This window comes from Ursus americanus, chromosome 20 (genome assembly GCF_024610735.1).
Source record: "Ursus americanus isolate L20-20 chromosome 20, mUrsAme1.1.p, whole genome shotgun sequence".
NCBI lineage: Eukaryota > Metazoa > Chordata > Mammalia > Carnivora > Ursidae > Ursus > Ursus americanus.
The window spans coordinates 37,367,355-37,395,172 of NC_142146.1; the positions used below are offsets into that span (position 1 = coordinate 37,367,355).

Consider the following 27,818-nt stretch of genomic DNA (forward strand, 5'->3'; position numbering starts at 1 on the left):
AGTGGGGGGGGAGCCCCAAAGCTGAGGGAAGCAGGGAGGCAGCTGAGGAGCCTCAGCTTATCAGCTCTGTGTGTGTGACCCGTAGGCCCAACCAAACAGCCCGTGTGTGAGTTGTGTGCGTGTGGTGTGTAGGAGTGGTGGTGTTGTGTATGTGGTGTGAGTGCTGTGTGTGTTCAGTAGGTAACCCACCTGAGCCAGCTTAGTGTGTGTGAGTTGTACGTATGTGGTGTGTGAGTAGTGTGTGTATGTGACGTGTGTATGTGGTGCGTGTGAGCGGTGCGTATGCAGTGAGTGGTGGGTGGTGTGTGTGTGAGCTGTACGTGTGAGTCTTTAGTGGTTTCCCTGGTCCCCTCTTCCCACAGAGCCATCATTTTCCCGCAGCCTCCAGCCCCCACACCCCTCCGCTTTCCGCAGAGGATCTGTTGTTCTCTGGTAAAGAGAATAACCACGCTTGCTACAACAGCGTGTGAATTAAAAGAAGATTGCCTCTGAGAAGGCGAGTGAGGAGCCCCTGAAAGGTGCCTGGGTGTTGTCACAGTCCCCTTGGCGGTTCAGACCCCGGCTTCAGCCTGCTCTTCGTAGTCGGCTGTTGGCATTCATGGCTCCCACCCTCTGCGGGCACTCGGAACTCTGTGGCAGATGGTGGCAGGGATTTTGCTGAGGCACAAATTTGGATAATAATAGCTGGGCGTGAGCTCCTGGCTGCTGAGCAGGCCTGGCCCTGCCAGCCGGGGGGCTCTGTCCCTCCTGCTTTTCATCCTGTGTCTGTTTTATGGAGAAAAGTGTGTGCCCCAGTGGTGTGTGGGAGTTGGGGATTCATGAAGATTTTAATGTTTTCATGGCAACGGTTTGGGTCTGCAACCCTTAGAATGCCAAGGGTCTTATGGACTATGTACTCTATTTATTTTTTTTAAAAGATTTATTTATTTATTTTAGAGAGAGACAGTGCACAAGCAGGGGGAGAAGCAGAGGGAGAAAGAACCCCAAGCAGACTCCCTGCTGAGCGCAGAGCCCAACACAGATGGGAGGGGCTTCATCTCAGGACCCCCAGATCCTGACCTAAGCCAAAACCAAGAGTCAGATGCCCAACCAACTGAGCCACCCAGGTGCCCTTCTGTACTGTACTTTAAAAGCCACAGTAAGGTTCCTCCTGGGATTTTATTTTGCTGGATTGGAGTCAGAATGGGGAATTAAATATGATGCTTGCATTTTTAACCTAAGAAGTTATGTGTATAATATCCCAATCTCATCATTATCACCAAAGTTTTACATTTAGTATTTTTTTTTATTTCATTTCTTTTCTTGGAGGTTTATTTTCTGTTTGATTTCTGAAAGTTTTAATTTTGCTTTTTCTCTGAATGCTTCCTGTCCACTTACCACATAGAGTTAAATAAATATCTGTGGGTGAAAAAATTCTGTAGGTGTGAAAATGAAATGTGACAAATCAGCTTTCGTCATATGTCTTAAGTTGATGTTGTAGTTACATGGGGGGGAGGGCAGAGCATCATGTAGCAGCCCCTTCCATGAGCTAAAAATGGACAGGTTTTTGTGTGGGGGTCATTTCCAGTATTCTGGGGGCGGGGGAGACATTGTTTCTCTCCTCTCTCTCTCCCCCTCCCTCCTTCTTTCCTTCCTTCCCAATTTCTTTTTTTTTTTTTTTAATTTTTTTTATTATATTATGTTAGTCACCATACAGTACATCCTGGTTTTTGATGTAAAGTTTGATGATTCATTAGTTGCGTATAACACCCAGTGCACCATGTAATATGTGCCCTCCTTACTACCCATCTCCCAATTTCTGATCTTAGAGAATTTCTCCTAAGAATAATTTGACGAGAGGATAGAAATGTGTGTTCAAAGATGTTTTTTAGCAGCATTGCTTACAAGTGGCAAAAGGGGGGAAGGCAGCGGAAGCATCCAACAGTAAATACTCTTGCAGTCGTTAATGCTGTGATTACCCAGATCTGTCTGTATTCACATGCAAGGTTGTCCATGATATAGTAACTAAAAGTACATACGGTGTTTTATATGGGAATACGTGTGTGTGTCAACTCAACAGTATTGGCAAGAAGGGAATCTCCGGTTTTAGGGAAGAGATTATCGGGGCTAGTGAGTAAATCAAGAGAATGTTAGTAAAAGTAGGTAGTGAACTCAGGGAGAGTATCTGCATAGGCCAAGACTGTGTGAGAGAGGGACAAAATAGGAGAGAAAGCTGCAGGATGTTTACATTGGAGTAACGGCAGAGTGGAGGGGAGCCAAGGACACAGTGGGAGTTTGCCCAGGTGCAGGGAGTTTGCTCCAACTGCACCGATGAACTTGGGCCCCACTCCCTGTTGTCTTGGCAACAGGGCACCTGCTCCAAGCTGATGACATTAGAAAAAAGAGAAGAAACGAGACAGTCCACCTTGACTTGAGGTCAGTGTCATCAGAGGTGGAGCCCTGTGATCTTGATAGCAGCTCAGCGCCCCAGGGAGAGGGTGGCCTGGAGGTTCCTGAAACTATCCGGAATGAGGTCTTGAGGGCAGAACCTGAATCGGAGTATGAGGGTGAGGTCAGGCTGCACCCGGAGAGAGCTGTGCAACTGTCTCATTGTCAGCACCCAGTGCCTCACGCTCCCGACCGAGCCAGGCTGCCCCTGGGCGTGAGGGACAGGGAGTCGGCCATGACGGACAGGGAGTCGGCCATGACGCATGGCCCCTCTCTGACAAGTCTGGCTTGGGCTGCAGCATCACATCGTGCCCCTCCCTGCCTCCCTCCCTTGCTTTCCTGTGTCATCTAAGGGGCTGGACCCCACTGCCCGGGGATGTGCCTCTTGGGGAACCTGGAACCCAGCCAGAGCTCTGTGTCTCCCCAGCCCCTGGTAACCACCAGCAGGTGGGCTGGCAGGTCAGTCCAGGTACCTGAGGGTGCAGGCCCCTCCCTCAGCATTGTCTCTCAGTGAGGGGGCTTCCCCAAAACGCACCCTCACCCCTGGCCATCTCTTCCTTGTGACCCTTTCCACAGAAGGCAGATGACCAGCTGCCTTCCTGGACAGTTGGTTCGGTGACCTCAGTGGGGTTTAGTGCTCTCAAAAGGTAGGCCTTTGAAATACTAAAAACTTACTTGTTCCTCTTGAAGGGAGGGGAAACAATGTCCTTGGGCCTGAGTGACTCTCCTCAGAGCAGGGACAGAAACACAGATATAACCTCTGGCAGGACATCCAGCCACACATGGGCACTAAAATGTAGACTGGGGGTTGTTCCGGGTGATAAGATTATGGGCGATTTTCACTTCTTTTTATACCTTGGTGTTGAATGGCTATTTTAGGATGAACACATGTTTATGTGAGTTGTAAAGCTCCCTTTCATTTTGAAAAAAGGAAAATCTCCCATCAAGGGTGTCAAAATCAGTAACCTGTTTCCAAGCACATTGAGTTGTTAGCCTGATGTCAGCATCGTCTCATGTAGTTTTGGGGGTCCTGTGAACCCTCAGAATTCGAATTCAGAAGCTTGTGTATGCAGTCCTTTTTCAGGGTTGAGGAGCAGTAAATTTTATCAGATTCTCAAAGGGGCGGCAGGGGGGATTCAGGCTATGAGATGGTTAAGGATGACTGAGGTTCTTTTCACAGTTCTTTCTGGGGGCCTGTCCTTGGATGGCTGTCTGATTTCTAGTTTCTGTCATGATTTGGAGTCCTCGATGCTTCTGTCATCTCAGCCAAAGGACTCTGTTTGGGCCAGGCCAATTATCAGCTGCCTCAGAAGATAGTGAGTTTTCCTGTCCCCTCTGGGAGGCCACAACTGGGGTCAAGCTCCGGCCACCACGGGAACCCTGTCCCTGTGCTCTGGCAGAATGTGGACTTAGGGCCCAGTGGCTGACGTCAGAGGGAGGGGCAGGCTAGGAGGAGATAAGAGCTTGGGAACGGCCTCAGGCAAAACCTCCAGCCTGTCGATGTGCTGAGTCCCAAAGAGCCATACCTCCTGTGGTTTGCTGGCTCCCTAAATGGGACCAGTCGTATCACTGGCACCAAAAGCACTTACTAGGTTCTTACTTAACAGGGGTTCACCATGAGGCAACGAGAATGAGGAATGAAGACTAGTTAAGAATGAGAACAGGAAAGGTTGGTATTGTATCGTGGCCCAAGGTGGATAGGTCAGAAAGGATAGATTCAGCTGTTTGATCAATCTTGTCCATGTAAAACCAGGTTTCTCCAAGTATGCAAATGTGTACTTGATTTCCACCTTGCACCTTGATTTCCACCTTGCACCCCTAAGCACGATTTCTACCCCTGCCTATAAAAGCAGATGGCCAAAGGCAAATCACAGAACACATCTCCAGTTGTGGTTCTGACTTATGTTTGAGAATTACGGACAGACATTTTTATATTCAGTGCAGGGTAGAGGCACAATGGACCTTTAAGACAACTGGGTGGATTGAGGAGCACTGGGGGAATTGTGGGAACTGCCTGTAAAGTAAATTGTTATTCTTTGGCAGCCAGTGGCGGAGACAGAATTCAAGAGCCTTTGGATGATTGGGCGATACTAGAACAAGGGGTATTTTAGCTTATAAGAAGATGACATCTTGGGGACATGTGGCTGGCCAGGCAGTAGAGCATGTGACTCTTAATATCAGGTCATGAGTTCGAGCCCCATGTTGGGTGTGGAGCTTAAAGAAAAAAAAGCAGGTGCCAACTTGGATAAGCTGGATGTATTTAAAGGAGTCAGAAAAGCTGCTGAAATTGGGTGGTCGAGAGGGGAAGGGAGACTGGTTCATTGTGCTTCTGTGAAAGGTGTGGACACAGAGGGTCAGCACCCCTTCCAGATCCCAAGTTGAAGGGTGCACCTTTTAAGAGCCTGGGAGTAGCCAGAATAATCACATCAAGGGGACAGACGTGCAGATAGCACTTCTTTATCTCTTACCACACAGCAGGCACCGTGCGGTGTTCCCAGCTGACTGTCTCAAGTATCCACACCGCCACTCTGGTGGAGATGCCGTCATCTGTATTTTACAGGGGAAGGGAATGAGGCATAGGGAGGCATAGTGTTTGCCCAGGGTTATGCAGCTGGAAAGTAACAAAGTCAGGACTTGAACCCACGTTTGTGACTCGGTAGCCCACAGCCCTGTACCACCCCCCTGTGTTCAGAACCATGGACAGACATGGCAGCAGGGGAGACTGAGGACAGACTTCAGGGCCCTGGAAATGAGAAGTCCCAAGAGGTGACTCCGGTCCACCAGGGAGATGACCAGCCCAGGGCTGATGGTGAGACAGGCCCCGGAGTGAGGAAGGTAAAAGGGAGATGGTGGGGCCATGCCTTTGGTCCTGTAAGGGTCTTTGCTGGTGTGGTCAGTGGTGTGACTCAGGCAGCTGAGCCAGTGATGGAGAGGTGAGCCAGCACTTTCGCCCCGTCGTGTTTGCCTTCACCAGGACACCTGTGCATCCCTGACACCTGATTTGGATCTGCCAGGGGGTCAGTGTAACGAGAGGAGGGGCTGACAACTAAGCCACACAGGCACAGGGACAGTAGGAAGCAGCCTATAGCCTCGGGTGGGGATGGCAGGAGGTCACCCGACTTCTTACAAAACTGCTGCTTCTACATGGGGAAGCCTTTCTTTCCTGGAAAGGGCCCTTACTGGCACAGTTGGCTAGACTCAGCTCCCTGTCCCTAGACCAGTCAGTATGGCAAGGACGGGATCCTAGAGGAGTAGCGTGACGGCCCCCAACCCAGCCACAGGGTTGGCCTGGGGGGAAGTGCCGGTCCACAGAAGGAAGGGAGGGGCAGTGATCAGACCCTGGGATGGGAGCCCCCACAATGCTCAGGCAAGGCAGGTTTGAGGCTCGTGTCAAGGGCTTGTGTACAGGAGGTTCTTAAGGCTAGAGCTAGTGGAGGAAGGCCAGGGGTGCGGTAGGTGTTTGTTCTCTGTCCTGGACCAGGGCCCAGATATGGGGAGATGAGCTAGAGACCAGGGGCATGGGCTTGGTGCCCTGGAGGAGGGGCACTACCTGTCTGTGTGCAAGTCAAAGGGACTCCCTGGTAATGAGCTGGCAGCAGACACCTGGCTGTAAGATCACCTGCTGATCCTGGGGATCACTGAGTTTGTCGAAGTAACTGGGGTGGCCTGAGGGCCAAGGCCACACAGGGCTTATGGCTCAGGGGCCTGTGCTGATAAGTAATGATCTGATCCCGACCCTGGGCCCTTGCCCGTCTTTCCTCTATCCAGTGAAACACTTCATCAAAAGTGGGGAGCACAGTGCCTGGCTCAGAGTAGGTCTCCAGTTCAATAAGCAGTTATAGGGGGCCTGCCCTGTGCTGGTCGGAGGGGGGAAATAAAGATGAAAAAGACAGAGCCCTGGACCCTCTAGATGTTTGAGGTGGCTGGTTGACAAACTATGGACACCTCTATTTGTGGGTACTGTGTTGTGAGACAAGATGGCAGCAAGGACTGGGAGTGGGGGGCCAATGGAAGAGGGATGTCGGAGTTAGCTTCCTGGAGGGATGACCCCAGGGTCATTATGGAGCTGGCCAGATTTGGGGAACAGTGGTGGGATGAGGGTAGTTAGACACAAAAGGAGGGGCATGGGGGAGAAACCCCCTGTGGCCGTGGGGCAGCTCCGAGCAGTTCAGGACAGTGAGAACTAAGTTGGGGGCGAGGATGTAAGAGGGTGGATCTGGGGGAACCGGCTCACCCCCTGGCTTCCTTGCATCAGAATCTCCCCCAAATGTCTGGCATCTGGAGGACCCATCGATGGGCCCTGTGTAGGCTAGCCCTGCGTTCTGGTGACTCAGGAGGGTGCAAACAGCACTGGGTGATCTCAGCAGTTAGTGGGTGAGGCCGACAGGCCCAGATACCAGGGATAAAATCTTCCTGGACCGAATGCCTCTGATAATCACCCAGTCTTTATCTGTGACTTTCAAACCACTGCTTCCTTGGGTCGTGAATGGGTCCTTTGGGCCCCCAACTACCATGGTTCCTTCTTATTCCATTGGGCCACTTAATAAAAATAGTGTAAACAGGGTAGCTTATAAACAACAGGAATTTATTTTTTTCAGTTCTGGACACTGGGAAGTCCAAGATCAAAGCATCAGCAGATTCAGCGTCTGTGAAGACCCACTTCTGAGAAAATCTTTTCTCTGTAAACTCAGATGGTGGAAGGGCAGGGAGGGGGTTACTCTTCGGGGTCTCATTTATAAGGATGCTAATCCCATTTGACCTAATCATCTTCCAAAGGCCTCACCTCCAAATACCATCACATTGGGGGTTAGGGTTTCAATATGTGAATTTTAAGGGGACACAAACATTCAGTCTATAGCAGTTCCCAAGTGGTGGCCCCCACAGGCCTTCCCCCATGTGCTTACAGGTAAACTAGCAAACCTGTGCCCCTGTGTCCCTGTGTCACTCCTACCTTCGTGTGTCCTTAGCTTCACCTGTGCCTGGCCCAGACTCAAAGGAAGTGTGCCCACAGGCATGGCCAAGGGGCCAGAATCTGGCAGCATTTCATAAAAGAGCAGAGGTAAGGACTGAGGGTTGCCACACAGCCAGATTGCTGGGTCATTAAGATGCTGCCTTCAGAACACACTTTTCTCGTTCCCTTGCTCTGGCACAAATGCCCCAGTGGTAAATTATCTCTAGACACCTGAGCTTGTATGTTAGCCGTTCCAGACATTTCCAGCTGCTGGGAAGAAAGTGGCTGGAGGGCCAACCAAAGGACTAATTTTGAATTGGTGAAGGACCAATTCTATAGCTCCGTGATGGTTGTTTTAATACAAGTAATACAAGTAATGAATCAAAATACGCTAATAAAAGAAGGACGGCTAGACATTATAGAAAGATACGTGTATGTCTGTGCATAGAGGAAGTACGTAACACATGCTTTCTGTAAATATGTATGTGTGTGGATCTGTAAAGCAGTATAGACATTTATGGAAAAACAAGTAAAAATACTTCTTCATGGCCTATTCCATCCATTCCCCAGAGAAAACCAGTGCTTCATTATAATGGATGACCTTATAGACATCTTTCTATGCATTTACATAATAAACAGATGCCTGCATTTTTGTACATTTATAGTTTGTTTTTCTTATCCAATAACTTGGCTTATTCACCTCACTTCATTTATCTTTGATTCTTTTCCACTCTTTTTAACTGTAGCAGAATATTCCCCAATATGGATGTAACATTCTGTACTGTTAATGATGGATGCTTAATCGGTTTCCCTTTTTTATTACAAATAGCACTGCGGCGAATCTCCTTGGCCATACATCTTTGTGATTGGAATGGATGTCTGACTAGTAGATTCCAAGATGTAGAATAATGGGATTGGGGATAAGGCACATATAACATTTAGTGGATACTGCCAAATACTTCCAAAAGGTTTCTATTTCCGCTCTCACTTGCGGTGTGGAAGTGAGTTTTGACACCCTTGCCAGTACTGCTATTATTATTAAAACATGATATTCTAGTCTGATAGGTGGGATCAGAGGCTATTGTTTTATTTTGTGTTTAAATATGAATAACGTTGAACATCTTTTCATATGTTCATTGCCTTTGGTATTTGTCTTTCTCTAATTAGCCTGCTCATATCCCCTACTGATTTTTTAGTTGTAGGAGCTCATATGCATTTTGGATATTAATAATTTGTCTGTTATGCATGTTGCAAACATTTTCCTTTCAATGGATTGTTTGTCTTTTACCTTTATTTATAACATCTGTTTGCCAAAGGGAAGTCTTAAGTATTTATTTATAAGAATCTGTAGAGGGAATTAGGGAATTTAAACGGCTTTAGGCTGGTGGTTGGGCCCTGTTTTAGCTATTGTTCAAATGTATGTATGTACATATATTCTGGTGATTAATAAACCTTTTAGAAATTAAATGATACATGGGCACAGCTATTTCTGTGCATTTCCTCGGTGGATGCTAAAAATACAACTATCATTGTGTAGAGAGTTCCAGAAAATCTGTGATGCTGCAAAGAGGTCCCCCATACATGGAAAAGTTGGGGACCGTTGACCCAGAAGATGGACTTACATCTGCTTATAAGTAATTGATGAAGTCTATTAGTCAGGACTCATTTGGTTGAAAGTAACTAAAACCCAACTCAAACTAGCTTAAGCAAGAAGGGTTATATATGATGTATATAACTGGGACATCTAAGAGAGGTTCTGGCTTCAGCCACATCTGAACCCAAGGTCTCCAAGAATGGATGTCCTCAGGTCTTGCTTTCTCTCTCTGATTAAGTCTCTGCATTTGTTGGTCTGCCTTGTCTCTACTCAGCATCATTTTCTCCCACTGCAGACAGAGGCTGTCCGAGGAGGGACAGGTAGCTGGGGCAGCCCCGGGTTTCCATTCTTATAGATCAGCATACAAAAGAGACCCTTTCCTGTGAGTGCACAGCACCTCTGTCAAGGAAAAGGAGACCAGTTGTCCCACCACTATCCTAATTCACTCAGTCACATGCTCCCCGCCCCGGGCTGGGGGCAGGGACATAGTGATTGATAGTTCAACCAGAACCACATGAGGAGGGGAAGGAGCAGTTCACCCACAGAAAGAGGGGTGCTAGATGGACAGACAGACTGCAGGGCCCGTGCATGACATCCAGAAGACTGGTGGCGAGAACCTGGCCTGGAGGCAGAGGAATGAGCTTGACATGGGGCTCCATCCACCACATCCGCCTTGGGCGGCTGCCTCAGTCTCCCTCCTGACACTAGGCTCTCTCTTCTGTAACGTGGTCTTGTGAGGATCAATGAGTGATGCCTGCCATCGGGCTCTTGGGGACCCCAAAGTGCAAAGCAGATGATATCAAACGAGATCTGTCAGTACGTCTGGCACTTCGTAGGCACTCAAGAGGTGATGGCTTTCCTCCCTGGTATTTACCAGAATTCAAAGGGTGTTAAGAATAAGGTAACCAGGGGCACCTGGGTGGCTCAGTCAGTTGAGTGTCTGCCTTTGGCTCGGGTTGTGATCCCAGGTCCTGGGATTGAGCCCCGCATCAGGCTTCCTGCTCAGCAGGGAACCTGCTTCTCCCTCTCCCTCTCCCTCTCCTCTTGCTTGTGCTCGTGCCTCTCTCTTTCTCTCTTTCTCTCTGTGTCAAATAAATAAATAAAATCTTAAAAAAAAAAAATAAGGTAAGCAGGCTGCACGAAGTTCTTCCTTTACCACTGGAGCGAGGCCGCTTTCTCCAGGGTGGCCCACCTGCCTTTGCACAGCTGATTATTGGTCAGGAGAAGGTAATGGAGAACGAGGCAGGGTACAGTGGGGGCTCTAGAAACAGTTCTTGATGAGAAGCTGCCCGCTTGCTGGACTGACGGAGAGAAGATCTACTCGGTGAAAGTCCAGCCGCGCTCTGAGCCCCTGCGGCTGGCCTGGTGCCTCCTGTGACGGCCCGTGTCATGACCTGCTTTGCTTCCCTTGTAGTCCACCTGACCCCGGTGTCCACAGCTAAGAATGGAGCGAGTAGCAAGAGTCGAAAGAGAGTCATGCCTGAGCCAGTGACAGAGCCCCCCGTGACGGACCCCATTTACGAAGCTCTCCTGTACTGCAACATTCCCAGTGTGGCTGAGCGCAGCATGGAAGGTAGGCCTGCCCGCACTGCCCAGCATGGCATCGGGACCCGCACCCCTCTGGGGACTAGGAGTTCTTCAAGCGGCACGGTGTGGTAGGAGGGAGCCAGACGGCCTGGGCTCAAGTCCTGCAGTTGGCATGAGGCCGTGCCCTTGAATGAGTTCCCAAGCCTTACCTTCCTCATCTGTGAAATGGGGGTAAGCCCTCCACACGTTTGTCATTATGGTTTTTGGTGAGATACCGGAGATGGAAACATAGGCTTGATGGGCTCTAGGACGTCACCCCCATCTATGCTCCTCCTTTCCAGGAAAACTCTCTTCCACAGGATGCAGGATGCTCTGTTGGTATCTTGCCATAAAGGTGTAGGAAAATAGGATTTCTGTGTTGAGTTTTGCTTTTTTGAAAGTGTATCACAGAATGATATTGAATATTTTTATTAATTTGTGCCCTCATTTGTTTCATGGAGCTTTTATGTATTTAATTTATTTTTTAAAGTAGACTCCACACCCAACGTGGGGCTTGAATTCACAACCCTGAGATTAAGAGTTGCATGCTCTGAGACAGCTAGGAGCCCGTTTCACGGAGCTTCAAAGCAGAAGTCATTGTTTCCAGCATTTCTGTAGGCCTCCCCCTAGGCTGTGGATGTGAGTGAGGCCACATGAGTCATCGTGCCCCCATTTCACTGGCCTCCAGCTCCCAGCCACACCCCCAGAGCCTCCCTGTTACTTCTGGGGGCTCTGAGACATAACCAGCTGTGTCACGTTCCTCCACCTGCCTTGTGCGCACCCCGCACCCTGGCACGTCACTTCTGTGAAGTGGACAGGATCCACACCTCCTGAGTGCTAACCAGGCCATATGCTCCTCTCCCGCAGGTCACGCCCCGCATCATTTTAAGCTGGTCTCGGTGCATGTGTTCATTCGACATGGGGACAGGTACCCACTGTATGTCATTCCCAAAACGAAGCGACCGGAAATTGACTGCACTCTGGTGGCTAACAGGTAAATTGCACTTTTCCTACAAGTCATTTTCAAGAATCTGTTCTCTCTGTCCCGATCAAAATGCTGGCTGGAGAAGGACAGAAAGGGGAATAAGCTATGCTTGTTGAGCACGTCTGAGCTTCAGCAGCGATCCTGCGTGTTAACTGTCATTTCCCAGTGGGGTGGGAGGAGGCTCAGGGAAGCAAGGACAGCTGTGTAAGGCCACACAGCAGATAAACTGCGATTTGGGTCCAGGCCAGTGTGAGGCCTGCTCTCCTCAGCCATGTTCTGCAGTTTGAGAAAGAGCTGGGACACAGTGCAGTGAGCACTGGGCCAGATGTCCTCAGACCCTGGGGCAGCTGTGCTGTTCGGGGCAGCTGGGAAGTCTCTTAGTGTCTGGGCCTCCCCCTCGCATCTCTGCAGTGGGGATGCTGCTGCTGTGTGGGGTCAGGAGGAAGTGAAAGGATCGAGGAGAACCTGCACCCCCAGCCGCATAGCCATACACATTTAAGACAGAATTCCGCCTTTTCGTTTTTCACGGGAATAGGAATGGCACGCTCTTGGTTGAAAGCCCTTAGGATAAAAAATAAATCAATAGATTGCATATGGGAAAGGTAGGGCTCCAAAACGAGAGGCAGAGTTAGCACTGACACGACGGGCCGGGCTCAGCGCTGTGTCCAGGGGCACATCACATCGCTCGCAGGGTTGACTGAATGAGTGGAGGAGACGGAGGGAAGTGCTCAGTGAGGAAGACGTCATGCGGATGGAATGCTTCTGGATGCCAGCCTGCCCCGGGTAGGGCCGGTCTGGGGGAACCATGGGTTGCCTCCCTGCAGCCAGGCCTGTTCCTTCTAGTGGATGGTGGTGTGAACCCCAGGGAGGGGCTTTCAGGGTAACTCTTTGCGTCTCCAGGCTTCTCACCATCCAGGATTATGGAGAAGAGAAAGTGAACCCTTGGCTACAAACACATCCTGAAATAGTGCCTGACTGTAGGCTGTCATGCGCTCTGTCCTTTCCTCCTGGAGGCCACGGAGCTTGCAGCCTGGGTCCTTGGGTCTTTTCTGTTTAGCAAACCTGGGTGCATGTCCCAGTGTACCATGGGTTGGAAAAGCCCCTGTCAGAGGGTCATGCAGACACTGGCTTTCTTCTTCTGGTCTCTAGCCCTCTGTGCCAGCCTTCCCGCTGGGGCTTTCTACCCCTGCTCTGCCCACCTCTCGCTGGCCGCCAACCTTGCCAGGCCTTTGCCCCTGCTGTTCAGCTTGCTCGCCCCATCCCCGTGTGACCCACTCCTGCAGCTCCTCAGAGACGCCCCCTGAGATGCTGCCTCCTCTGGGAAACCTTCTCTGGTCCTATTGGGCACTGCCACTGAAAAGGGGAATGTACGGGAAGGGTCTCAGAACAAAATATTTATAATGACCAGACCTGAACTGGCCTTAGGATTAGGGCAACGATAGAGGCCATCTGCCGTGCTGGGTATTAACCCTTGGGTGTCTGGATCAGGGGATGGTCTGGAGTGTCTGGGAAGGCAGGAGGACAGGGAGGGCAGCTCAGAGAAGTAGCTTTATTCCACTGGCATAGACTGTGGGTATCTGCCCTTTGAACTGTCCAGGAATGGATAGGCCAAAAGACCTCTCAGCTGGCCAGACGCGGGGCAGCCTCAAGGACTCCGTGGACAATACCACGCTTTAGCCCTGGCGACTCGTGGCTTCTGCTCCCCTTTCTCTAGCTGGGCTTCACATTCCCAGACGTGAGAATTTCAGTGGCTCAGCTCAGACCAGGGGTCTGTCCCCAGACCAGTCAGCCGTTGCTGCAGGGTCCCTGAACACCTCGAGGCTCTGGAGGTTACCCTGGCTGTTCCTGGAGAAGGTGTGCATTGGGCACGGCTGGCCGCCAGCACGCAGTGCCTCCCCTGTGCACCTCCATGCTTTGCGGTGTGTCTTCCAGCATGATTGTCTCTGCCCTTCCCACACACTGACTCCTCAAGGGCAGTGGGTCTAGCTGCTTTCTTACTGGTGCCCAGCCCAAGCCCGACATGAAATATTTGTTGGACTAGCTTGGCTGCAGAGTGAATTCAGGACCTTAGTGAGAATCGGAAGTTATCATTACCGATCAAAGGCCTCATGGTAGATTTCAGCCTCTGCCGTGGAATCCCCGGAGGCCTTCGTAACCTTTTTGATAGATGGCAAATCCCTTCACCTTTGTGAGCCTCGGTGCTCTGTCCTGCGACCTGGGGACAGTAGTCCATCCCTGATCACAGCCTTGTGAAGTCTAAGGGGATGGACTGAAGCACTGAGCTGTTCATACTGAGAGGTCAGCACGCGATGGCGTTTCACTTACTACTGTGGCGTGCAGGCTTGCTGGGCCCGGCCTCTTTCCTACTGTGCGTGGTCGTGGTCGCAAGACCAGGCCAGGTCCCAAGGCCCCTCATTCCATCACAGCCACGGCCGGACCCTCTGACAGGGCCGTTTCTGGAGCTCCCATCCGACAGGCACAGTTCCTGGGGGGACCAGCTGCTCTGGCTGCCTCTGCCCTCATTTTCTCTGGCCTTGGTCTTTTGACCTCCTTCTATTTTATTGCACATTCTGTATCTTTGGGAGCTGCTTGAAGTCCTTGGTGGAAAGAGGGAGGAGTATGCATGTTTAATTAATTACTGTCATTTAATCCATCTTTAAAAACATGAAGTTGACTTGTTATTATTATAAAGGCACACTTGAGAGTAAGAGTGAGCAGGGCTCCCAGCGTCTGAATCGCCTGGACTCAGAGGTCTGGGTCACCAGCTGTGCCTGCTGCCTTTCCAGGTACTAGTTCAGCTTCACAAGTCATTCATTTTTATGGCCTCTTGAAGGTGGTCGGTCCTGGAGTGTGCCCGCTACGCTAGTCTAGTGAGCGGCCGTATCTGGGCCAGTAGGCAGGCTTGCCGTGAGCTGAGTACGAAGGAGCGGATGTCCACGCAAGTTGGTGGCCCCGGTGTTTCCCTTCACGGTGACTCGTTCCATGGCTCTCCCGAGTCTTTGTAGTGGAAGCTGCCTCTTCATGAGTGCCCTGTGCCTCATGACCAAGGTGTGATTTTAACTCTCCTAGGACAGCGTTTAGCCAGCAGTAAGGTTATTCGCTGTACATGTGCCATGTTTATTGAATGCTTTTTTTTTACATTCATGAATATGAATCAGGTACTCTTTCCTACATCCAAGGAAGCAAAGAATATTCACTTCAGTCAGTATTTATTCAATACGTTTTATTTTTAAACACCTATTATGTGTCAGGTATTGTGACACGTGACTGGCCCACGTACCAGGAGGGGGCATGTGGGCCGGCAGCTAGATAAAATGAAGGAGCCAGCCTGTGCAGACCTGGGGGAAAGAGTGTTCCCGATAGAGGGAAGCCTGGGGCTGGAAGAGTTGCGCAGGTAGGAGAACAGTAAGACCGTATGTGGCTGGACAGGAGGAGGAATGGGGAGAGCGGGCTGCTAAAGATTCACAGAAGAGAGGCTGTCCCTGCCCCCAGGGGGCCCACTCCCCTCTGAGAGACAGATCTGGTGACCAGCACTGATGGTGGCGGCAGCAGTATTAGAGAAGAAGTGGAAGAATTAGAAACAGTAGAAGTGCAACTAGTTTGGGAACCATATTTGGGGGCATGAACCACAAGGGGGCAGCGTGACTCAGCCTGCGGCAGAGGGAGAGGCGGGATGGCAGGGCAGGGAAGGCCACTGAGGCAAAGGGACCTAAAGGGTGTGCAGGAACAGGTCAGGTGGCAGCTGATGATAAATGGCACCTGGGGCGGTGAAACCTACCTGTGCAAGGGTTGGGGGAGGTGGACAGCTCAGCCCACAGGCTGGAGCATGAGTGGAGAGGTGGGGAGGGACTAGGTTATCGGATGCTTTGAATACCCAGCTGAGAACTGTGGATGCCAGGCAGGAAGGCGGCAAGGGAGCTGGGAAGTGGAGGGATGAATTTATGATGGTCTCTGGCTGCCGTGATGCGGAGGATGGATTGGAGGCTGGAGGTGATGTGTACGTTCCTATGGGGATTGTGATCCAGAAGAAAGATTTCCTGCAGACTCCCAGCCCAAGTCCTTGACCTGCAAGGCCTCCTGCACTCTCCCTCCTCCCCTTGCCCTGCCCTTGCTCTTGCCCTGGGGCTCTCCTCTCCTTCACTGTCTGCCCTCAGCCGCACTGCCCCTAGCTCTCCTTCCCACTGACTGTGTCCCCTCTGCAGACAGCTCTTCCCTAGCAGCTTTATGGCTGGCGGCTTCTCCCACCTCCTCCAAGCCTTTGCTTAAATGTCACCTTCTCAGTAAGACTGCTCAGAATGCTTCGCTTACAGTTACCATGCACTTTGTCCGCCCAAATCTCCCGGGTCCCCCTTTCCCTGCTCTTCTTGAGAAACAGGTCCTAAAGCCTTCCCTCCAGCTCCAGTGCCAATTCCCTGAATTTCAGCCTCTATCATTTATTCATTCAACAAATATTTAATCGTGTTCCTCCCATGTGCCAGGCACCATGTTAGGCACCTGGGGCACAGCAGCATTGAACACTGCCCTCGGGGAGCTTACATTCTAGCCTGGGGGGAAAAAACATACAACAAACACTAGAAGCACTAGGTCAGTGCTTCATAGCATCTGTTACCTTCTAATGTGCAAGCATGCACACACACACACACACACACACACACACACTTTCTAGTGTTCGTTGTATGTTCTGTGCAGGACTCAGTAATTGCTCCAGTTGTAGCAGAAGCACAGTGAATTGTCTCCTGGGTGTGTAGACCAGCCTCGGGGCTCTTTGTCAAACTTTGTGGCATAGAGAGATGTAACAATGCGTACAAAAATGTAAAAAGAACTCTGGAAGTGAATAATTTGAAGCCTTCAGATAGTAGCACTTTTAATTCTTTCAATTTTCAATAGGAAAGCAGATTTCCAATGAGGCTGCAATGATGTTTTTCCTGAAGAAAAATTCATCATGACAGATATAATCATTTCTGTGTTAGAGTAAGGCTAGTACAAAGAGTACTAAGGCTAGTACAAAGTAAGGCTTTGTACAAAGAGACTGAAGAATACATTGTCTCAAATAACAAAGTTTATTTTAGTCTTGTGTGAAGGTCTGAGAGAAGTGATCCAGGTCATATGACGTGGCTGCACTTGGCCATTTAGGGCCCCAGGTTCCTTCCAGGTCATGGCTCCCATCCCCTACGGATGTCTCCGTGATTGAACCTGGATTGCTGCCATGGCTACCTAGTGGCCAGCGGGAAGGAAAAGAATGTGAAGGGGTACTCCATGATCTGAAACCCTAAACCCGGATGTGGGATACATCCTTCCATTCTGTTAGTGAATACCGTGTGGCCGTACCTAACCACCGGGACCTCAGAAATGGGATCTAACCAGTTTCCCAAGAAGAGGAGAATAGATTTTCTTAATAAGATTTATTTATTTACTTGAGAGAGAGAGAAAGCACACACAAGTCGGGGGAGGGGCAGAGGGAGAGAGAGAATCGTCCGTAGACTGGGGCCCCACTGAGCATACAGCCCAACATGGGGCTCATCTCACAACCCTGAGATCATGACCTGAGCCGAAATCAAGGGTCAGATGCTTAACCGACTGAGCCACCCAGGTGCCCCAGAGGAGAATAGATTTTAGTGTACAACCGTTAGAGGAAAACCAGAGCCAGACAGCAGTTAGTAGTAGTAAAAACAGATTGTATTCAGGAACTAATGCAGTAGGGGAAGAGAGATCTCAGTGTAGAACTGGGCTCAATTCCAAATACAACATGGACAGTGGGAATTTATAGCCAAGGAGCAGGGTGGAGGTCAGTGGATGGAAAATGACCAAGAAGAGACCTTAGGGGTGAGGGGATTGGTGAAGGCAGGCTAGCGTGAGCAGATACCACCTGGGGGATGAGGAGTGTTTTGTTTGTGGTTTTTTTTGGTTTTGTTTTAGAAGGAGGAATTTGATCAGATATCAAGAGTGGGAGATTCTGGCTAACTCAGCAGGATTTTTGCTAAAACCGAGCGATACAAAGACAGACATAAGTTCAAAGAATATGGAAGTCCAAAGGTTGAGGCCTAGTTGGAAAGAGGGTTCAGAGGAGCCTAACTATAGTTTACTCAAAGAGAGTCTGTCATAATTAGCAGTTTCACTCATATTTCCACTGAAATCTGAATATTTTAATAAACCAGTATAGGAACTTGCCATATTCATTGCTATAGATTATGGGAGCCTTGGACTTTTTGTAAAGCATCTAAGGATGGGATACTTCCCTGTTGAGTTCATTCACACGTGTTTTGGAGTATCTGCCATGTGCCGGGTACCCTCTTGGCTACAGGGGTGGAGCCATGGACTCAGCAGGTGGGACCTGGTCATTTAGATACAGGACAGGCCCAGAGGCTCGGGTTACCTGGGCCTCTTCTTGTTAAAAAGATCCAGCCATTTGCTATCTCTTCTGTAAGTGAAGTTTTTCTTCCATGAATCACCATCTTTTCAGACCAAAAACAAGTTCTCATCTATATAGTTAGATATTAGCATATCATTAAGCAGTCAGATGCCCTGAAAAGCTGGGACAGCTCAGCAAACACTTCCAGTAGTGAAATTACATTCCTAGAATTGGCAGCAAAGCCTTCTCAGATCCTCAGAAATCACCAACCCGAAATAATGGCCTGGAGCAGAACGTTTGACTCTTGTTGATGCCTTTGTTTACATGGATTCGTATTGGCAGCCTCATTGTCAGTCTGGAAATCTTATTCGCCAGTTTGCAAATATGTATGTGTTTTAGCCTCAGGAATAATAACATACCCTCTGTTTTTATGGAGAGACACAGTGCCCTGCAGCAGTCCAGGATGATTAGACTGTACTGTGTCAGGATGAGCATTCTGTAATTGTAAAACACTTTTTTAAAGATGGACCCTTTTTTTAGCTTTACGTTTTTGAAAGATAATAAGAGCATTTTAGCAGCCGAAGTTCACTGGGCTTTTAGACAGGACAGGTCTGCCATTAGAACCATTAATCCTTGCTTCTTTTCATGCTGATTTAGCTTAGCTGGGAACTCGTCCTATCTGTTCTCTTCCGTTCGGCTGGAGAATGTATACGCATTCATAGCCATTTCATATTCAGAGAAAAGGTGTGTATATTCCTAGGTCATCTCATTATTTGGAGAAAATGTGTATATATTTATAAGTCATTTCATTATTCAGGGAAAGTGTATATTAGCAACCAGAAAGATAAATTAAATCTTGATTTATCCTATGTACTTCATGGCAGAAATAAAAATAATGTCAGGTATTATAAAAAAGGGATGTTTTTTAGCTCTTCATTACCACCCCACCTAAAAGGAGATACTGTATGTGCAAAATGCATAGTGAACTGTAGGGAGCTATAGAGATCTTGGTTATCTTAATCAGTTAATTTTCGTCAAAGGAGGTTTTCCAGAGGTCAGTTAAGGATTACTGAGGTGAAAGCCGAAGGAGGTTTGCTAGGAGGAAGGGGCGGCGCATGGAAGTCTTGGACACATGAAAGAACAAGGTGTGTTGGGGGGACAGAAGGCACTTGGTTACGTGCGGCCAGAGCCCAGCATTAGAATGGAGAGGGTGGGGAGCCCTGAGCCTCAAAGTGAGGTGGGGCCAGGACAGACTGCTTGGCCACGCACGGCTCCTGGGGGAAGGTGGCAGTGTACAGGAGCAGGGACAGCCGGCCTTGCTTTTAAGTCACTCTCGGGCTGTGGAGAAGGGAAGATTAGGCCGCAGGTAGGCCAAAGAGGAGCCCATGCCTTACAGACGAAAGCTGCCTGAGCCAGAACCCAGTGGCTGCAGGGATGCAGGAGAGGGGCCAGAGAAGCCCCAGGAGGACACATCTGCAGGATTGGGGAGCAGATGGCATGCATGGGAGCAGGGGAGGGAGAAGTCAAGGAGGACTCCCAGCCTGGGCATGACTGTCTGGTGGGAGTCGGCAGCCTCCTGAGGACAGAAACAGGAGGGGCGCAGGTTGGGGATCTGGGAGGTGGAGGGCAAAGCTGACTCCCACAGTGCCCAGAATAATGGGTGCTTCACCAGAGCTTAGGGGCTGGGCTGGCCTCATGGAACATCAGTAGTTAAGCAATAATGATATCGGAATTTCAAAGGGAGTAAACTAAGGGCGCCTGGGTGGCTCAGTCAGTTAAGCATCTGACTTTTGATTTTGGCTCAGGCCATGACCTCGGGGTCCTGAGATCCAGCCCGGTATTGGGATGTCAGTGTCGGGCTCTGCACTCAGCTGGGGTCTGCCTCTCTCCTTCTTCTCCCTCTGTCCCTCCCCCTGCTCCTGCGCACACGCTCTCTCTCAAAATAAATAAATAAAACCTTAAAAAAAAAATCCAAGTGATTGAGCCAGTAGTGTTATCATGGGTGAGCAGGGCGTGACACCGCTGGGATCTCGCTGGCTGAAGTTGAAACCCGTGAGGACTGCTTTGGAGCACAGTGACCACTAATTCTCTGTGTTGTCTCTTTAGGAAACCGTATCACCCCAAACTGGAAGCTTTCGTGAGTCACATGTCGAAAGGATCCGGAGCCTCTTTCGAAAGCCCCTTACACTCCCTGCCTCTTTACCCCAGTCACCCACTGTGTGAGCTGGGAGAGCTCACGCAGACAGGTATGTGTGACGGCCATCGGCTCACTCCCCCTGCGCCCTCTTCCGTGTGGCATACATTGGAGCAAACTCTCCCGGGCAAGGCGCTGTGGCTCCCAGGAATGACTAAGGACTAGCACCTCAGGCAGCTCTGAGTCCACCAGGGTATCTGAGTAAACACCGAATTTCTAAAAATGAAAAATAACCCTTGTTCTTAGTGCAAGCGCAGTACATATCCATGGAAGAGAAGTTAGGAAAGACAGTCAAGCGAAAGGAAGAAAAGTTTGAAGCACCCATAATCCCAATCCACTGAAGAAGTGAGTCCTCTTTTTTCATTTGTGTCTGTGCGTGCACACACGCACACGCAGTGGTACTTACTAAACACACTCTTCCGTAACCCACTTGTTCATTTAACAGTACCTTGTCATCATCTTTCCCTATCGACAAGTATGTGTTGACAGCATCATTTCTGGTGTCTGCATGTCATCCCACTATTGCTGGGCCGTAATTTATGGAACCAATCCCATGTTCTTAGAAACTTCAGAGAAAACGACTGATAAGTTTTCATGTGCGAGATCTTGGGAGCAAACACACATGGCAGATCCCCAGTGAGCACGGAGTGTGTTTGGCTGTGTTCCTCACAGAAGCCCACCTTTCCCTCTGCAGCCCTGTTCGTTCCGTTACACAGCCAGTTCCCTGTGAGGGCGGGTTGGCGAGTTAACTGTGGGGCTGCCTCTGTTAGGAAGAGAAGGAACTGGGAGCCCCCCAGTTCTAGCTTCTTCCTACTTCAGTCTGGGACCTCAGAGGACCTTTGTGTGGTCACCAGCCTTTTTCGAAGAATCAGGAGGACCTATCGGCCATGTTATTTCCTTGTCCCACCAGTACCATAGGACCTCAGCTCTGATGGAAGGAAGGTCTCTGTCCTATAGTTGGCCCTGCAGAGTTTGGCCATGTTTTAGAAGCCATTATTGTTGGGGAGAACGATAGTGACAGAGTGGGCTAAGCTGAAGGAGGATTGGAAGACTAGCCTTGAATAAGGAGTTTTGTCAAAAGCTTTGGTAATTAGTTGCATGTGCACAAGGTCTGCAGTCGTTTAAAACAGGAGTTCGCATCCAACCACACCAAGCACCCCCTTTTTGTAACAGGTATTTTGTGGTGCTCCCGTAACTCTCCTGAAGTGAAATTCAAATATCGTTATAACCTTTCTAGATACAAAACTTTAAAGAAGAGCAGTTCTATCAGGTACGCTAACTCTAATATAAAGGAGAAACAAGGAAGTGAATTTATTATGTCATGCTGTGTGTCCCAGTGTAAGAACTTGAGTTCACCCTCGCTAGGAGACAGAATGACAGAATCCGTTGTTTACGCTTAAATGTAGATTGGCAACTGTGACTATTACAAATGCAGACTGAGGGATATTATATTGGGGACCCTTAACACCATGTTTTGGGACATGATTTTTTTTGACAAATTCCGATCAAAATAAAATACGGATGTCCCTTAATTCCTGTTGCACTTCTGGAACAATCAGTGAATGTTAATGGTATGCAAAAACGGCTTTGTATTTATGACACAAAGAAACAGATTCTAGGCTGAAGTATTTAAACAGGTTTTTCACATGTGGTAGTATCTTGTGGTACACTCAAAAGTTATGTGGGTCAGAGAACAGTTCCTTGGGGAGACTGTCTAGCTTCATGGCCCCCACCCAGTAGGGGTCTGGAATGTTCCTCCTGTATTATTGTGACAGCTCAACCCCCAAACCTTCCCTGAGAACAGAGCCAGGTTTATTGAGAACCAACCATTGGTTAGACTCTCTGGTTGCAAGTAACAGAAACAAATCCAGCAAAAGAGGGTGATTCCAGACTCTGAGGGCAAGAGTATGACCAGGCTTCCAGAGACTGGAACTAGGAATAAGAAGTCTGTCTGTCCCAGCCTCTGTGGTTTTGCTCTGTGTCTGTCACACAGAGGGACAGTCCTAGCCACACATACAGATGACTGCAAGTCCAAATTCTTGAGAGAGTGAGAGAGAGAAAATGTGATGGGTTCCTTCAGGGTCAGTGTCCATCATCTGGCTCCGAGGTCAGGGTGACTGTGCACTGAGCAGCGGGGGCCTCTGGATCCGGGGGTTGTTCCCTGAGAACAGGTGGGGGGAGGTGGCCCTCACACTCTAGAGACACTCATTCATTTCCACCTCTCTTAGTTGTTCTATTATCTACATCGTTTTCTAAATTAGCGTTACTCGAGAAATCATTTTCACGGTACTGTTTGCTCCTGTTCCCTAATTCTCTTTTAATGCTCACTTTTATCTTCTATTTTAAATTTCATTAAAAATGCATAGCTGTTAGAATAACCATTTATAACCGAAACACTTTTGGCACCCCACAGTAACTATGTAAGACCGATCATTAGTGCCTACTCTATTCAAGATGCCTTGACAGCTGCTGGGCGTAGGGGGGCAGGGAGTGGCTGGATGAATAGATGCTCCCCGCCTTGTCCTAAAGGAGCCCACACACAGCTGCCGCGGACAAGGCACGTGAAGGCAACGCACTGAACTGCAAGCTGCGCAGGCCGTGGAGCCGACAGGCCTGTGGGACGGGACTGCTGATGTCCCCCCGAGGCCGGCGGTGAGTGAGATTAGCATGTGTCAAGTGCCTCGCACAGTGCTAGCGGATGGTAGGCTCGAGTCCTGGAGATCCAGCGGAACAAGAGCAGGAAGGAATTCTTGGTCCGACCTGGGGGAGGAAGAAGGAAGACGACAGAGCAGGCAGTATGGGAGCCGGGCACTGGGTGGGGATTTCTCTAGGCAGAGAAAGGGGGAGGGCGTGACCAAGGTCATGAAGATACAGGCTGTGTTTGGAAAGGCTAAGAGGCCCTAAATGGCTAGAACTGACTATTTCTCCCTGAAAAGACAGGGTGAAGGCGCCAGGAGCAGGGACTAGGAGGGCAAGGTTGAGCCCAGATGGGGGCTGGAGTGCCAGCTCTGCCACTTCTTAGCGGTGATTGGCTCAGGGCCTCGGTTTCCTCAGCTGTAAAATAAAGAAAATGGGGACAATAATAATATGCCTCTTTATTGGGTTTTTGTGAGGATGAAAGGAGAAAGGCCTGGCACACGGGAAGCAGTCAACCTTAATATATTGCAGCCTAGGAATATAAGGCTGGCCCAGAGGTGAACTAGGGCCAGACACAGACTCTCAATGTTTGTCACTCATGGTTTGCCTCTTTTTGCAAACCATTTTGGAAATGCCTAAGACCTGTATTGGCCCAGATCTCTGAGGGAACTGTGCACTCGATATTTTTCCTGCAGAGTGGGATGCAGACGTCCTTTGTGATGTTTTCCTGAGCTGTTCCCCTTCCTGGGCCAGTGCAGGGCCCTCTGTCTCACGCATCTCAGCCACAAGTTGTCTTGGGTTTTCACACCGTTTGGGCATCTGAATAAGCGACATTGCTCATGAACTGGTCGTGGGGCCTGTGTGTGGTTGCCCCTCCAAGAATTCAGATTTGTCACTGAAATTCCATCCCCCTCCATCCTGGTGCCTGGAGGCTGAGCTTGCTTTCATCTTGGATCGTCTTCTCCTGCTTGAAGATAAGGTTTTTCTTTTTCTTTTCTTTTCTTTTCTTTTTTTTTTTCTTTTCTTTTCTTTTTTTCTTCAAGATAATTTGTTACCATACTGTGGTAGTTCAAAACTAAAACATTTTAAACTTTTAGTTGACAGGTAAATTTAAAATTCTTGCTCCTCTCCATGTTCCATTTGCCCCGTTTCTGTGCCCCCATCTCCCCAGGTAACCATTGATATTGGTTTCTTATGCATCCGTCCAGAGTTTATGCAAAACACAAACAACTGCAAATACGCATTCTTATTTTCCCCTCATTTTTATTTAAAAGGAGTATAATAAATGTCCTGTTCTGCACTTTGGGTTTTTTTTTCCCAAATATTCTGTCTGGGTGTCTGAGAGATCTTTCCATATCTCCACAGACAGAACGGCCTTGATGAGCCGGTAATGGCCCGGGAGGATTAGGCAGAATGTACCTGCAAGGTTGGCAGTGAGCCTTCCCTTGGGAGAGTAGGGAGAATGAGGTGAAGGAGAGAACCTCCCAACAGTGAGGGGACTAAGCAGCCAGCAAGCACCTTCTTCTCTTTACCTGACTGATTCCCATGGGCCCTCCCTGCACACTAAAGAATGCCGTGTCCCTGGGCAGGAGGGAGGGAGCTCTCCTTAAGCCCATGCCAATTACAGACATCTGCCAGGAGGGCGATTGCTGCCCTCTGAGGCCCCCCCGTCACAATGCCCCTTCCCAGAAGGGAGGGATTGAGCAGATGGTCCTGGTGCTCCCCTCCTCTGCTCATCCCTTCATGGATAGCCCCACGGGGCTCCCCTCATGAGTTCATGCAAACCCATTCTTGTAGCTTCCACCCGCTGGGGAACGGTCTTGATTATATTCTCGTGCACTGATGGAAAGCACTGCAGCGCTGGCCACTGACTCAGCCTCGCTTTGCTGGTCCTTTTGCTGAGCTGGTGGTGAGGACAGTTTGTGTCCCTGTGTTTCAGGAGTCGTGCAGCATTTGCAGAATGGCCAGCTGCTGAGGGACATCTATCTAAAGAAACACAAACTCCTACCGAGTGACTGGTCCACAGACCAGCTTTACTTGGAGACCACTGGGAAAAGCCGGACACTACAAAGCGGGCTGGCCTTGCTTTATGGCTTTCTCCCAGATTTTGACTGGAAGAAGATTCATTTTAGGCACCAGCCAAGTGCTCTGTTCTGCTCCGGAAACTGCTTTTGCCCCGTAAGAAACCAGTATCTGGAAAAGGAGCAGCGTCGGCAGTACCTCTTACGTTTGAAAAACAGCCAGCTGGAGAGGACCTATGAGGACATGGCCAGGATCGTGGACGTCCCCACCAAGCAGCTTCGAGCTGCCAACCCCATAGACTCCATGCTCTGCCACTTCTGCCACAACGTCAGCTTCCCGTGCACCAGGAATGGCTGTATTGACATGGAGCACTTCAAGGTGATCAAGACGCATCAGATAGAGGACGAGAGAGAGAGGCGGGAGAAGAAGCTCTATCTGGGCTATGCCCTCCTGGGCGCCCACCCCATCCTGAACCAGACCATCAGCCGGATGCAGCGTGCCGCAGAGGGCAGGAAAGAGGAGGTCTTTGCCCTCTACTCTGCTCATGATGTCACTCTGTCACCCCTTCTCAGTGCCTTGGGCCTTATGGAAGCCAGATTCCCAAGGTTTGCAGCCAGGTTGATCTTGGAGCTCTGGCAAGACAGAGAAAAGCCCAGTGAGCATTCTGTCCGTATTCTTTATAATGGCGTCGATGTCACATTCCACACCTCTTTTTGCCAGGACCACCACAAGCATTCTTCCAAGCCTATGTGCCCCCTTGAAAACTTAGTCCGCTTTGTCAAAAAGGACATGTTTGTGGCCCTGGGGAGTAGCGGTAGTACCAGTTATTATGATGCTTGTCACAAGGAAGGATTCTAACGGGTAGGCAGTGCAGTGCTGATAGAATCTATGCCAACACAGAGGGATGGGAAGGGTCTGCTTCTAGTTCTGTTCATTGCCAAGGGTATAAGATTATTGATTTATAAGGGCTAGAAATCACGTTGAGGCACGTAGATGGTTGGGTTGAACAGGAAGTACGTTGCTGTGACCAGGTACATGAGTTACTTGGTACATCACGGCCAGTTCGCAGAGAGGAAAGTACTTTCATCCTAGCCTGACTTCACTTACGATGCCGGACGAGTATTTCAGTCCCCAGAGTTGCCAATCCACATGGTATTGTCTTGATCTGCCGTGGTACTATGTGACGGAACCAGCAAACCTCAGCCAAAATGTTCAGGACAGTTCTACCTTGTCCCTGTTCAGCGAAACATGTCCTGAAGTGGTTTATCTAAAATAGGGGTTGGCACATTTTTCCTGTACGGGGCCAGATAGTGAAGATTTTAGACTCTGGGGACCCAGAGGCCACCTACAGTCCTGTGGCACGAAAGCAACCACAGACAACGTGTAAACAAATGAGTGTGGCCACGTTCACGGCCCAAGGTTGCTGACCCCTGATCTCAAAGCACAGGCTCTACTACGTTTGCACTTTCAGCACTTTGAGAACCAGTTGAATACAAAGAATTATTCAGTGGTGCCTCCAGGAACTTCTGCGAGAAACACCCAATTTGCTCTGTAGCTGGTGTTACAACAAAACTTGAGGGGAAACAAACACGGAATCAGAATGAATCATAGAAAAATTATTAGAATAATACTTGATGTTCTTGATGATTATGGTAGAAGATAGTTTTAAGTATGTTTTGAGTATTTATCTGTAGTCTATTTGCTGTATAGGCTGAAATTTTTGTATTCCATTTAGTATTTTTATAGTCTAGGAAAATATTTTCTAAGACCGGTTTTAGATGTGCTCTTATTCCTAGGTAATACTCAACTTACCGCACCTCCTTGGTGGTTAGAAGGAAGCCAGGAGCTGAATTCAGGCATTTTCTTCCAATAAAACTAATTATGGCTCATTCCCTTTGACAAGCCGTAGGATTGGATCAGTTTTTAAACCATTTTCATCAATTTCAAATGGTAAATTCTAATTGATTTTTAAGTAAGTTTTTGGAAGAACTTTGTTACTAGATAGTTAAATAATCTTTATAAGATATTTTATATATTAGAAGCAATTGTAATTAAATCTGTGGTTTCTGAACTAAAATGGTGCTAGGTCCATGTGAAGACATGTAAAGTGCAAGTGAGGTTCTCCGGTGTCGTTGGCATTCCAAACTTTTCTCTTTGTTTTTGTCTAATGTTGCCTTTGGATACGTCTGTTTCTATAAATAAATTTTTGAAGAACACTTGTACATACAAGCCATGGTGTGTACCTACACGTCACTCTAGTTCTTTTCAAGTAAGTTCCAATATTTTAGATTTTTTTTAAATAAGTAAAAACATTTAAATTAGCAAACCGTACAGTACGCGTGGAAAAGGGAGGCCAGGCCATGCTGGCCCAGCAGAGGTGGCAGAAAGGGACAGCAGTGCTGGGCCTGGAGGGGCCAAGGCTCCCTGTGTGACAGCAGCATCCGGGCTCCGTGGGCTGGGAGGACATGCACAGCTAGCGGCCTTGGACTGGTTTAAAATCTATCCTAACTGCTCCTTTTATTGCTGAAAATCACATGTTGTCTCTTGAGTATTTAAAGTCTAATCAGTTGTTTTTTGCTCCCACTCGCAGTATATCTCAATTAGAACTGCTAAAGACAGCTTGAAGATTTAAAACTAAAAGTAGATCAAAAGATATTTTAAAAATCAGTTCCAGGGGTGCCTGGGTGGCTCAGTCCATTAAGTGTCTGACTCCTGATTTTGGCTCAGGTCATGATCTCAGGGTTGTGAGACTGAGCCCTGCATCAGACTCAGGTTCCAGGGTCAGCAGGGACTCTGTGTGAGATTCTCTCCCCCACCCTATACCCCTGCTCCTCCCCCTGCTTTTGGCGGGGAGGGGGGCCACTCTCTCAAAATCTTTAAAAAGAATCCGTTTGAAACATCTGTTGGTAAAGGTACATATTTTAGATAAGAGCCAACATTAAAAGCATAGATAAAGGTTTTGCCTCCCAAGACATCAGGTGTGCACATCATTAACATGTATCTTCCTCAGTAACAAATTCTGAGACCTCTTGCTGCATAAACAAACACTGAGCACGGAGCTGAGATTAATACATTTAGTTCTTGGTTTCTGGA

At 48.9% G+C, this 27,818-nt stretch overlaps 1 protein-coding gene across 5 annotated transcripts in view; it reads left to right on the forward strand.

The window, feature by feature from the left end:
• PXYLP1 (2-phosphoxylose phosphatase 1) overlaps positions 1-26,954 on the forward strand; it is a 68,356-nt gene extending 41,402 nt beyond the window's left edge. For all 5 annotated transcript variants that reach the window (XM_087870235.1, XM_045791885.2, XM_087870234.1 and 2 more), the window contains 4 exons: positions 10,387-10,545; positions 11,406-11,532; positions 19,979-20,118; positions 24,643-26,954. In XM_087870235.1, coding sequence (XP_087726361.1) covers positions 10,387-10,545; positions 11,406-11,532; positions 19,979-20,118; positions 24,643-25,583 — 1,367 coding nt within the window. In that variant the 3' untranslated portion in view covers positions 25,584-26,954. The remainder of the gene's footprint in view (positions 1-10,386; positions 10,546-11,405; positions 11,533-19,978; positions 20,119-24,642) is intronic.
• The last annotated feature ends 864 nt before the right edge of the window (positions 26,955-27,818 follow it).